This window comes from Lonchura striata, chromosome 4 (genome assembly GCF_050655825.1).
Source record: "Lonchura striata isolate lonStrDom1 chromosome 4, ASM5065582v1, whole genome shotgun sequence".
Taxonomy (NCBI): Eukaryota; Metazoa; Chordata; class Aves; order Passeriformes; family Estrildidae; genus Lonchura; species Lonchura striata.
In genome coordinates, this window is record NC_140706.1 from 47,973,478 (window position 1) to 47,985,595 (window position 12,118).

A 12,118-nucleotide genomic window follows, 5' to 3' on the forward strand; every position below is an offset into this window, starting at 1 on the left:
CTGGAAAATCTAAAAAAAATATTGCTATTACTGCATCTTAATTATTATCAGTGTTTATAACTGCATTACAGACACTATAACATGAATTCTTTCCCTATTTTCATACTGGAGTTACCAGTCAGGTAGCATAGTTGGCTGAGGACAAGGGACATTAAAGCACTATTACCCTCTTGAAACTCAATGTATTACACAACTTGGGTGGCACCAACTAAAATTTATGTAGTGAAATATCTGAGCTGAAATATGTCTTGTAATGGCTACCTCAAACCTACAAAGAAAGAATTTCTGTGCTCTTTTCTTACCTAAATCTTTCCTCCTTTTAAGTTCATTGATGTTCATATTAATGTTTTTCATAGCAAAAAGGGCATCTTGTAGTGCTTCATGGTCAGGGTGAGAAGTAGGAGTTGAGTTCAAGAGCTCACGAAGTAACAAGGGATATTTCATCAACCGTTGCACTGGTTTGATCAATAAGGATCCCAGGTCCATTAGATTTGGCTTTCCTCTGTAATTTACACCAAAATAAATGTCAGAAAATTAGAAATTCCTTGAATTACAATTACCACTCAAGTCAAAAAATAAGATACATCTGTGAGAGAACAGGGGTGTTGTAAAGGAAACACTGTCACCCCCTCAATGAGAAATACACCCCAGGTCTCTGAATTTTCTGTTTTCAGAACTTAGCAGACATTAGCTCTGAAACAATCCCACTCAGTCTAAAGGTGCATATGGTATATAACTCACACATCACAACACTCAGGAAGGGAGATGTAGGTGGAAGAACAAATAACAGGAAGTTTGACAAATGCGTGTGAGCAGAGCTGTTACATCCTGCTCTGGTCCCTCAGGCTCAAAACTGCAACATCTCCATGCTGTGAGTAACTGGGATGCCAGTTCACAGTGCATCACTTCTCACAACACCCCTGACTTGGCACAGTGACCCTTAAGCTTTACAGCCTTTCACCTGTGGTTTTTCTTTGCTGGCTGCCAATCAGTTGTTTCTAATGATGCCTCAGCTTCCAAAGCTGGCCCTGGGGAAATGTTGAACACACAGAATATCCACACAGTCTTGATCCAACCTGCTGGAAGGCTCCTTTACATAAAGGCAAAGCAGGCAACTGGCCAGGGTGGCAGAAGGATGAGAGCAGGTCAGTCCCAACTTCCAGCATGGGCACAGGGTTGCTCTGTGGCTCTAGGGTCAATCCCCACTGGCTGGGCAGGGGCAGCAGAGCAGCATCCCCAGGCATTCAAATGGCTCAGACCATGAAGGTCCCCCCAAGCTCTTGTGCCCCAGCCAGCTGAACTCACTCCCTGCTTCAGACAAATGCCTTTGCTTTCACTCTCCAGGCTGGAATGGGAGAGGCTGTGCAGTTTGTGGGCTGTCACAACAGCATCAAAGGAATGTGGCTGGTAGAAATGTGGGGTCTCCCCAGAACGGGTAACAGCAGGTGGCCAAGACCAGGGCCAGCCACTGCTGAGGTTCCAGCAGCAGGACAGACACGTCCATGGCCTCCCCTCATGACAGCACACTCCTCAGCAAACCAGGCACAGCTCCAGCACCAGCTACCTGGCACCTCCCCACTGAAACTGAACATGAGCTGCTGGTGACAGTGTGCAAGGCAATAAAGCAGAGCAAGCTTTCCACTTGGATGCCCAAAAAGGCTCTTTTGGAGCAGAAAAGGTTTTCTGACATTAACTGTGCAAGAGTCAAGAGTAGACAAAGAAGGATTTCTGCATATGGAAAGATGAAATAACACAATGTAGAAGGAAGTACAAAAAATAGGGAACAGACACATGGTTTTGCAGGCTGACATCTATTGTTTTCTGCAACAGAAAGCATAAAAGAAAAAAACACTTCATTCCTACTTTTATATGTGTAAAAAGTACAAGAGCAAATCCTTACTTGCTGACTAATTAACTAACAATTTGAATGCCTTTGAGAAGAGACATCTGCATATTTAAACCATCTCTCTCAAACAGGCATTATCTGTAAAAAAGTTCTGCATGAAAAAAAATTAACAGTAGATGCCTTTTAAGGCTTCCTCATGTCCTGAAACATTCTCATCATTTCAATCCCCCTCATTTCCCCTGTATCTTACATTAAATAGAGGGCTGTTTTTCCTTCTTTCAGCTTCTGGCAGCAATAATGAAAAAAAAAATCTTAAATTGTTATTGTTTTCTCTGAAAAGCCCTATGAATGCAAATCTATAAAAGCTGCCTCATGAATGGAAAAATCTTCAACTGTCTTCTCTTTATATAGTTGCACTTTGGCCAGCTGCCCAAGTGATAAACAGCCCTCTGTTCGCTATCTGCATGACACAGTCTTGCAATATGGTGTGAGAGATAGCAGGTTTGTTATAAGATAATGGCTCCCTGGGGCACTAAATGCCACAAAGTTCGACTCATCTAATTCTCCCCAGCTAGATTAGCTGAGATAGCCACTGCCTGGACAGTTCCATTTGCAGTGCACCCTGTTAGGACCCACCGGCCGCTGGGCAGGACATGGCCTTGCCACACCATTCAAGCAGGAGAGTAACGTCTTGTGACATCTATTGTGCAGAAAATTAAGTTGATAATTCATTTGTGATGCCTCTTCAGCCTTCCTCCCATGTTATTTTGAATTTAGCAAGTATTCTAAGTCACATGTGACTGTACTAATCTCACAGCAAATTATTACCATTGCGCTGCAGTAAATGCAGCTGGCAAACTGCAGTACTGGCAAACTGCAGTGAGCTCCACGGCACAGCCTCCTTCCTGCCTCCCAACAAAACAAAGTCACTAATACAGACACATTCCCACTAGTTTAAAAAGCCAGTGGTGGTTTTTTAAAAGGCAGGGGAGGCAGGATTTAGTTTCATTTGCTCTCACTACAAGGCAGCTTGGTCCAGTGGCAAACATGACAGCCAGCGTGGTACAGCCGGGCTGAGGCTGGTGTGATTTGCAGCTGCCAATTCTGAGATGGTGAGCAGGAATCAGGCTGCAGCAGGACTCAGAATCTTGAGCTTCATGGTCCACTATGCATGGCTTTATTTTGGTACAAGACATGTAGGGCAAATAATTCACTGTGCCATAAGCCTCTCAAGCAAACCCAGGGAATTCACTGAGGCTGCACAGTTGTTTAGCCAAGCAGAATTTAACCTATTGAGCTGATAGCAAAGGGCAGCACTGTCTGGTATTTATGTAAGTGTTTTCTTGATCATGCTTGAATGAAAAGCAGTCTGGGAACAGCAATATCACAGACCATTTGGGGGGAGTTATGCTGTATTTTCCAGTTCAGGAGTAATCAGATTTTTGGGTGCAGTCCTGCCCAAGGGCTGTTACAACTCTGCAACTTCTGATTTGTAGGTGATGGGACTTCTTGTGTGCCCTGCCTGTGAGGTAGCCAAGCTCAGGGAGGGTCCCACAGCTAAACCTGCTCATTGCACTCTGCACAGCTTTGTAAGAGTCCTTTTGAACTCGGAAAGTGAGCTGTCTCCTACATTCCACTGGAAACTGTTTGAAGGAGAGGAGAAAAACAGACAGTCATATCTATTAGGGTTACACAAGGTAGAACAGCCAGTCTTGTGGGATTTCTGTATGTGTTGCTGCCTCACACGATCATATTGTGACCCTCTGGATATTTTGTATCTCTTGGAGCCACACTCCTCGTGGGACGGAAGTACACAGGAATATCCCATATCAAAACAAAATGCAGAGAAACAATTTCCTATCACAGACAAGAGCTTGAAACCCCCAAAAATAGAGTTTCAACATGCAAGTCTTTCAAAATGTATTTTATGCAGATCCTAGTTATAACATGCAATTGACTGACTGATTAACAAATTGTCTGACTTGACTTGAGGTCTGCTCCTCTTCTGCCACTATAGACCACACTTGCTCCTCCTTTCTCCTAACACTTTGTCTAGGGCTGTAATCTTTCTCTTCAGTTCAGACAACCCCTCCTCTGACCTCTCACTGCAGGTAACTACAGGCAGTGCTGCATTTCAATGGACCCAACATGCTGGATGTCCAGAAACTGCAGCTGTGATAAATTCTCCTTTACAGCTTTTCAAAGATGTCACATTTGGCACAGAAGTGCCTTAACCACAACTCATCAAAGGCTGGGGGAGTTTTCTGGCTAAGTTGCAATGAGCTTGTTCTTTTCTGCTGTTCTTCCAGCCACTGTTGGCAGAAGATCCTAAGGTGGGCTTCTCACATAGGGCTACTGAAGGGGTTGTCAGCTTAGAAATAGCTTTACCTGCAGGCCTGCCTGAATTGTAGCAGGAAATTGGATTTCAAAGACTGACACTATGCTGTTGACAAACACTCTTGCAAACCTCAGAGCATTCTGCGTATGTCCTGGAAAATTCTCCAGGTTATACTGACACAAAAGGCTTGTGTTCTTAAAATTTCCACATGTACAGCTTTAAACATACTAAAGATAAATCAAAGATATGTTAAAGATTATTTTACATGTAAAAAAAGGCATAGTACTTACTCTTCTTCATATCTCTTTCTGCAAAAGAGAAAAAAACAAAACATGCATTAGATTCCTCCTAAAAGGATTTCTACAGACCAGGAGATTCTCAGATACACTTCAGTGACACAGGGTAGCCATAACTGGCAAGCTAACTTAGGTTTATGGCTGCTGTGTGTCAGCAGAACTGCACAAAGCAGCCAGAGGGTACTGGTGAGTCTGACCCTATAACTTTTTGGATGGTCAGCCCCAAATGAGAAAGGATTGTTAGAAACCTGGCTTCGGCCGTGAGACCCAGCCTTGTCCTCACACTGTTAGAGAAGGAAGTTTGGATCACTCTGCAAACAATTGTAGGTAACATCAAGCCATTAATACAAAAAGTAAAGCTAAACATCATTCTTACACTTTACATGTATTTCTGTCTACTCTCTTTAAACAGAAATGTGCTTTTAAAAGAAAAAGAATATATTTCAGCATTTCAGGGTGTAAGTCAATGAAGCTGTCAAGTTTTTTGTAGACTAAACATCAACTGAAACTTCTCAGGAGTGGGATGGTGTTGATACATATACCAAAAGCATTAGGGACTTAAAATTGTAGTTTGCAAACTCGTGCATAGAATGTTTTCTTATGGTATGAATACACTCAAATGCAAGAGAACCAAACACCTCCATCTCTGCATCAGGCTTTCCTGACATCACATCCTTTTTTGACTGCCTGCACTCTTATCTCCTGGCCCACCAGTGCCTAGTTGAGCATCTGGAAGCTGCTGCTTTCATTGCTTCTGCACTGTCAGCATTTTGTGTGCTTGTGACATCCCTCTGCCCCTGTAATAGTTGACCAAGCTACTTCAGGCTGAAAGCTGAGCAGGTAGTTGCCACCATCCTTTCATTTTTACCAGCTGCATTCCTTTGGCTAGGGTAGCAAACAACATCCCCAGTTTGCATAATCACTGCTGAAACACAGGACTCTACAGAAATTGGATTTGCACATGTCTCCAATGCAGACACCTACATTTTGGGATGGATTTTTTCCTCTTCAGTCAAAAGGAACAGGAATCTCAACATAGCTAATTAAATCTGATTTGTCTGTACAGATGTGCAGAGTGCCACTCTCAAATTGTTCCTGATATAGAATTTGTTTTTCACATGTCAGATATTACTCAGTGGAGGAACAGAAGCCCCTACTAATGTCAGCTCATTTAAGATGTTTTAAAGTGGAACAATATTCTTTCCAAGGGAGAAGAAAAATATGTAACAAGTAAACATTTTTCAAAGATAGTCAGCACCAGCCCCTGCTTTGTTATGTCTCACAATGGAAAACAACCTGTAACTTATTTGGTAACAATCCTGCATAGTTTTCTTCCTAGGGCAAATATTCTCCAGTGGGTAGAAACAGTTTTAGATGACCACAATTCTGTATCTCAGGATGCACTTTCAGGTCTTAATACGTGAATTGACTGCAATCTTTAGGCACTGGGAAAAATCACAACATAATATACAAACACCAGTGCTTTTATTGTTGGTTCCTGTTTAAAGGCTAATCAGAAAGAACAAAACAAGGCTTCATTGTAAGGAAGTCCTTGTCACTTCCTGCTAGCAAAGTGTTGGCTCAGCACAAAATATCATTTCTCTTCACAAAGCCCAGCTGTGAATTTGGAACAGGAGCACCTCTTGCTGGCTCTGGAATTCAAGTGGCAACATCAACCCTGGGATGTACATGGATGTAATTTTTTATCTTTATTTCCTTCCATGTCCCCTTGCCTCAGTAGCATAAATAAATGAATGACAGTAGTGGCTTCTCTTGATTAGTCAGGAAAGATTATTTTAAGCATCAGCACCAAAACACTGACTTAGGGGTAATACCTGGCCATCCATTAGCCTGAAGGCCTGAGTTTATATGAAAATTTTTCTTTCAACTTCCAGAGTAGCTAAAACTTGAGAACCCTGCACCTATACTTTGTTATATATTTAGTAGCCAGACTTGTTGCACAAGATAAACTTCATTTTCAACATAATTTGTCTTCAAAGCAAACATTTCTCTTATAATATTATTAGCATTTTCCTTCACCATTCTTTCCAGATTTCACTTGGACATATTTCCCATCTCCTAAGTCTTAACAGATCTCTGCAGACCAATCACAAATTAGGGTGTGGTTGATATATCTGTTGCTGATGTACACTCCTTTATTTGTGATAACTTTATATCTCTCCTGCAAGTGTGCAGCATGGGCCATTCCTGGAGCTAGAGCCAGACCTCTGGTCTGAATGTGTGGCATGTTCCCTCCTAACACCTCTGTGGGTGCTTTTGGGAAAGTGAGGGGCAAGGGCATTTACGGGTGGGAAGAGAAGCGCTCTCCATGGAGTGGATGAGCTGGTCCCTGCCACTAGCTGCAGGAGGAAGCTGTGCTGGAAGACAGATGGATCCGGATCCATTATATGGCAACATCCCCAGTTCTCCACACATTTTCCAGAGGGGCTGGCATTGGAGCCAACGGCACAAAGCACCTCCCTCTGGTGGGAACTGGCAGCTTGCTCCACCACTGTTTCCTCTCAGATATCCCCTTCATGAGGAGTTGGGAACTACAGAGCAGCTCCAGATCCTGGGGCCTTGTAGCAGCAGCCCAGAACTGCCAGTGCACTTGAGTAGCTCCATAACAGGCTGTTCCAATTCAAGGAGCAGACTTGCTGAAGACAGGGGGCAGCAAGTTTCTGGGAGCTGGAAAAGGTGTTCCTAATAGGCTGTGATATGATGCAGCATTTTTTTTTTTGCCAGTATGGGGCACTGAAACTAAGGAAAGAGCAACCTTTCTTATGCTATTTTTGGCCATCTTAGAGAGAAAGAAATCTAATCATGGCCCCTGGCTTGTCATCTTTTCATGAAAGCAGCATTAGCCAGAGCTCCCAGCAAGCTTTATAAAACTCCGGATTTACAGGGGACCTTTCATCTACATCCATTTAAAATGTTCCCTGCCAGGCAACTGACTATGGACAGAAATCATCATTTGAAAAGATCTTACTTTAAGGACTGTACACAGTCTCTTAAATGCTGCTTCAGTTCTTCGTCCTTTTCATAGTATTCCAGCATGGTGTGTGCATCATCATGGTGATAGCAATAGATTTTATATGTGTCTTCTAGTGGGCCTTTAATCTGCAAGAACACTTCCCCTGTTAAGGAGAAAAACAAAGCATGTCAAGTCAGACAACAGCATCTCAGAAGGAGTTTTATTATTCCACCACATTAGCCGTGAGCTAAAAAGGCTGGCTTCCACTTTACTTCCCTTAGAAATGATCTTGCGTGTTTATGTGCATTATTTATTACATGTATTTCTCAGCTGCTCATCTTTGTCATAGCCAGGCACCATTATATCAGTGTTAATGCACAAAAATTCCCTCAGGGGAAAAGCATGAAATCTCTATACCTCACACCCCTTCAAACACAGCCTCCTAATTCACTGCCCCAGCTTAATGCCCCTTCATTGAAAAACACACAGGAGAGCTTAACTAATAAAGGGAGACTGTTTTTGTGTCATGGGCTGGCAGGAGGGATGAATGTGAGCCTGTTAGTTTTCCTTTTGACTTTTTTTCATGAATGTGAATTTAAATGGGTAATAACAGGAATAATGACTCTATCTTCCATTAGCCATTTCAATTTTATCTGTTTTGCAAAACCCTGAAATGGCAATTGTTATGACCTAGAACAGAGAATTTTCTCCACATGACAGAAGAAAAACCTCCAACCCTCCCCTACAGCCATTTTTATATCATATCTAGGTTTATATACAGCTGAAGACGGAGAACACTTCCATTTCCAGTCCTCCACACCACCATTTTCCCAGAAAGAAGAGTTGGGAATTTTAGAGGCACTAAAGTAGTCCTACACTCATTTCCCATTTACTTCTAGAGCCTAATTCTCTCAGCCTAAAACTCTTGTGTTTGATTCTGTGTATGTAAGAAATCTGAGCAGGGACAGCATGCTTCACCTCTTCTGCTAAGATATTAGTTCAATTCTTACACACTTACGCAGCAGCCCCCGATCAGCATGTTTGGAAATGCACATAATAAACAACAGCAATGCTGAAAACTCCTGCAGGGCATTTACTGAAAATTATATCTATGTGGCAACCAGTCCAAATAGATGTTTATAAACATTCCTGTTGAGTTACAGCAATGATTATTAAAGCTAAAAGCTGAACACTGCATTAATTGGGAGCTCTCTATTCATTCACAGAGCGAGCACTGAGCTATCAGGCATCCTGCATGTTTCATCCTGACCGGAGTGTGCTGTTCCATAATACATTGCATTGAACTGCTCCATCTTAAAGTGAAAAATGATACAGTTACCACAGTAACACAGCCCTGGGTTTTCTCCCCTAGCAGAGAAGGTTAACTGGGCTGTCTAATGCACATTGTTTTCAGGGTGCAAATAAGGGAAAAGACAATGAGGAGCTAAGACCACCACAGTACATTTTAGTTACTGTAAGGGCACCAGCATCCTATAGTTAAATGCTCTTTAGCTGTCTTCTCTGCCTTGTGCTTACTGCTAATGCTGATGGCTAACAATGCACATTACATCCTGGCTTTCCCATGAACTCTATGCAGGTCTTTATTAGCCAACAACCTAAGGGGAAACCTTAACAAGCCTTAACCTTGATCCTGCCTGCTTGGCACCTGATTCTAGAGATCATGAGCTCTCACGATTTTCACTAATATTAAGCAGAGCTCCAAGTGCTTAGCATGGTCTGTATTATGCTAAGCCCTCAAGTGAGGTCACGTAGCCTTACAGCTCATTTCAGCATATACTACAGCCTGAAAATTAGCTTCTCCAGGAGGAAAGTGCTGGGCAAGTTCTGCTCACTGATGTATTGTTGCACAGTGACAGATACTGCCATTGATGCTCAATGATGAAAAAATCATGTGATTTCATGAACAGGGCCTTTTAACAGCAGCTGGATCTCTAAAACCTAAATCCTGTCTTGGTTCTGAGCTGTACAGATCAAATCAGATGAGTTTTGGGCATATCACTGTGGGAGCTTGCTTTATGGACCAAAACCACATTGTATTTGGTACAGCTTTAAAAATACTCTGAGAGATGCAAATCTCCTTGATGCTTCTTCTGGAGTATGTTGGTCATCAGTCTCAAAGAGAAATTCCTAGGAGGATGGGTTGAGTAATGAAACAGTGAATTTTCTCCCTGTTGCTCTCAGTGGTGTTCCAGTGCGGACAGCAGTAGGAGAGGGAGGAAGGAGTCTAATGGCTAGAATTAAGTCTTCATATTCCTCCATATACAGAGAAATATGAAGAATATGTATCCAGAACAGAGAGGAGAAAAAACATCAGGAAATAACTACAAAACATATTTAACCTATTTTAGCTCAGACTAGGAGATGGGTTTTGAAACCAATCACTCATTAGTCCTTATCTCCCAGGCCTTGGCTGTGTGGTGGAGCAGCCACAGTGACACAAACTGGATCCCTTTGAGGATGATAATTACCAAAAGACACACTCCAAGGGCACATCTTATTCAGTCCAACCAAAAGGGGCATGTCCATCCACAAGCATAGGCTACAGCCAAGCTGAAGTAAGAGCTCTTAAAATGTGTAGTATGGATACGATCTCCTTAGCAGAAACTCTCACTATGCAAGTCTGCTCCTATTGGACATTACCACTTGTTGATTTGGACAGAGCATAAAGTGTGGAGAACATAGACTAAAATAAGACATGAATATGAGCAACCACATTGTTTTGCTTTCAAAGCAGTGAATTGTCACTTTTTTTTGAACTTCACCATGACTGGGTTGCCTTCCAAAGTAAGATGCTTCAATGCAAGATTTTTAAATACATTAAACATGACAGAGTATGATGAGTATAGTTTTTCTGTAGACTGGCTTCAACAACTTTTACACTGAAGATCCTGAAAACAAAATTACTACTTTGATGGACTTTCAGAGGACAATAAATCTAGTAATTTACTTCTTATAGTGATGCAATTATTCTCCCTATTTTTGACTCAGCCTTCAGAAGAATGTCTCACACCTTACTTGACAACCTTTTTCCTGTCATAAGTTAGCCAACTCTGATCAATGATCCCCTGCATTTTCATGGTTCTTTGTCTGATTCTGGAGAAATCCCTAATAGGTAGATGAAATTGTTTGTCTTTACTTCTGAATGTGGCAGGGAGCTAATAGCATGATTCTCTTGGCTGTGAGAAAGGCTCTTCCTGCTAGAATAGAACATTGCTTATTAAGAGTATGACTCATCATGATGCACTTTTACTGAAATAGTGCCAAACAACACAGACGCATCAAACTACGTTAAGCTGTTGCCTTGGCAAACCAGATTGAGACGTGTTAGGATTAATACTTTTCCCAAGCCTCTTATGCTTTAATATCCTGTTTCTTAGTAAAGTGGCAACTGGTATTTTTTACCCAATTATTTGAGAGAAGAGGGGGACTTTTTATAAGGTGGTACTTATGGTATGTGGTCAGGTTAGGAAAGAAAGAACCTCTCTTGACCTCTGAATCACAGCTGGAAGTTTTTTAAACAGAACTGTTTAATTTTTTAAACTAAACAGTCTGGCTTTGCACTGAAGCAAATTCAGAATTCTCACCTGATCCCTTAAGGTAGCTCACCCTAAGGTGCCTCTGCCCTGACAAAGCAGTCATAGGAGAACTGATGTGTGCTGGTAGCTTCTTAAATATCTCCAGCTGTGCCAGAATGTCACGTGAATCACAGCCTTCATGACCCAACCTGCAGAACTTCTGACTGTTGTGACATATCCAGGGCAAACCTATTTGCTGAAAAAGCCTGTAATCCCCACAGACATTCCCACACAGAATCCCACAAACTTCAGATTCATTACATCTTTTTCTACTGTCCATGTCCCTGTCAAGCACATTTACCACCTCTTACAGGAACTGTATCACCAGTAGATACATGTTTAGACTGTTTGGGGTGGGTTGGGATTTGACATGCTTGTTATTCCAAACATTTTTAATGCTTTTCGTGAATGGCACAACTCTGAGTATGCAAAATAAGAGTTTGAGTCAGCACAAGTGGATTTATGTAGGCAATATCAAACTAGATGAAACATATCTTAGCAGTAAGTTGTATAACTCAGTGCAACAGGTTTTACTCATTCTAAACCCATTTTCTCTTTCCTTCCTTCCCCTCAGCATTCAGATGGATAAAAAAAAAAAGGCATCATAATCATACAAGTACAGTACAGCAACTGGACAGGTTTCACATGTCATTTTTCCTGTGTCATTTTGGACAGCTTCTAGCATGCCAGCTCTGAGAGGGGTACTAGCTAAGTCTGATGAGTAGAGGACAGGAGAGTGTTGTGTTTATTCTTTCACGTAGCTTTGTAGAACTCAAGAGGACAGTAAACATACCGATTATTTGCATGGGTGGTTCCACATCTGTTGTGGCTTCTTCCAACAATGACAGCAGCTTGGCTGATAGCTGATGGACCAATTCAATGTTGCTAAACAAGCCATCCACGTCAAAGCGAGCAATCTAATGGAATACAAATATTAAGCAGCTACTGACAAAGGATAAAGAAGGACGTTGTGTATTACACAGCTTCTCTTGCTATGCCCTGAGTGTTCAACACTCCAGGAAGCACCATTTCTGCAAAACCTCATATAAATATCCTCCTTTTGACTTC

The 12,118-nt window shown here is 41.9% G+C and overlaps 1 protein-coding gene across 1 annotated transcript in view; it reads right to left on the reverse strand.

Moving 5' to 3' along the window:
- Nucleotides 1-12,118, reverse strand: part of ARHGEF38 (Rho guanine nucleotide exchange factor 38) — a 37,237-nt gene that overhangs the window by 11,068 nt on the left and 14,051 nt on the right. The window contains exons 3-6 of the mRNA XM_021531434.4: nt 11,844-11,967; nt 7,470-7,617; nt 4,475-4,492; nt 303-502 (exon numbers count right to left, since the gene is read on the reverse strand). Coding sequence (XP_021387109.1) covers nt 303-502; nt 4,475-4,492; nt 7,470-7,617; nt 11,844-11,967 — 490 coding nt within the window. The remainder of the gene's footprint in view (nt 1-302; nt 503-4,474; nt 4,493-7,469; nt 7,618-11,843; nt 11,968-12,118) is intronic.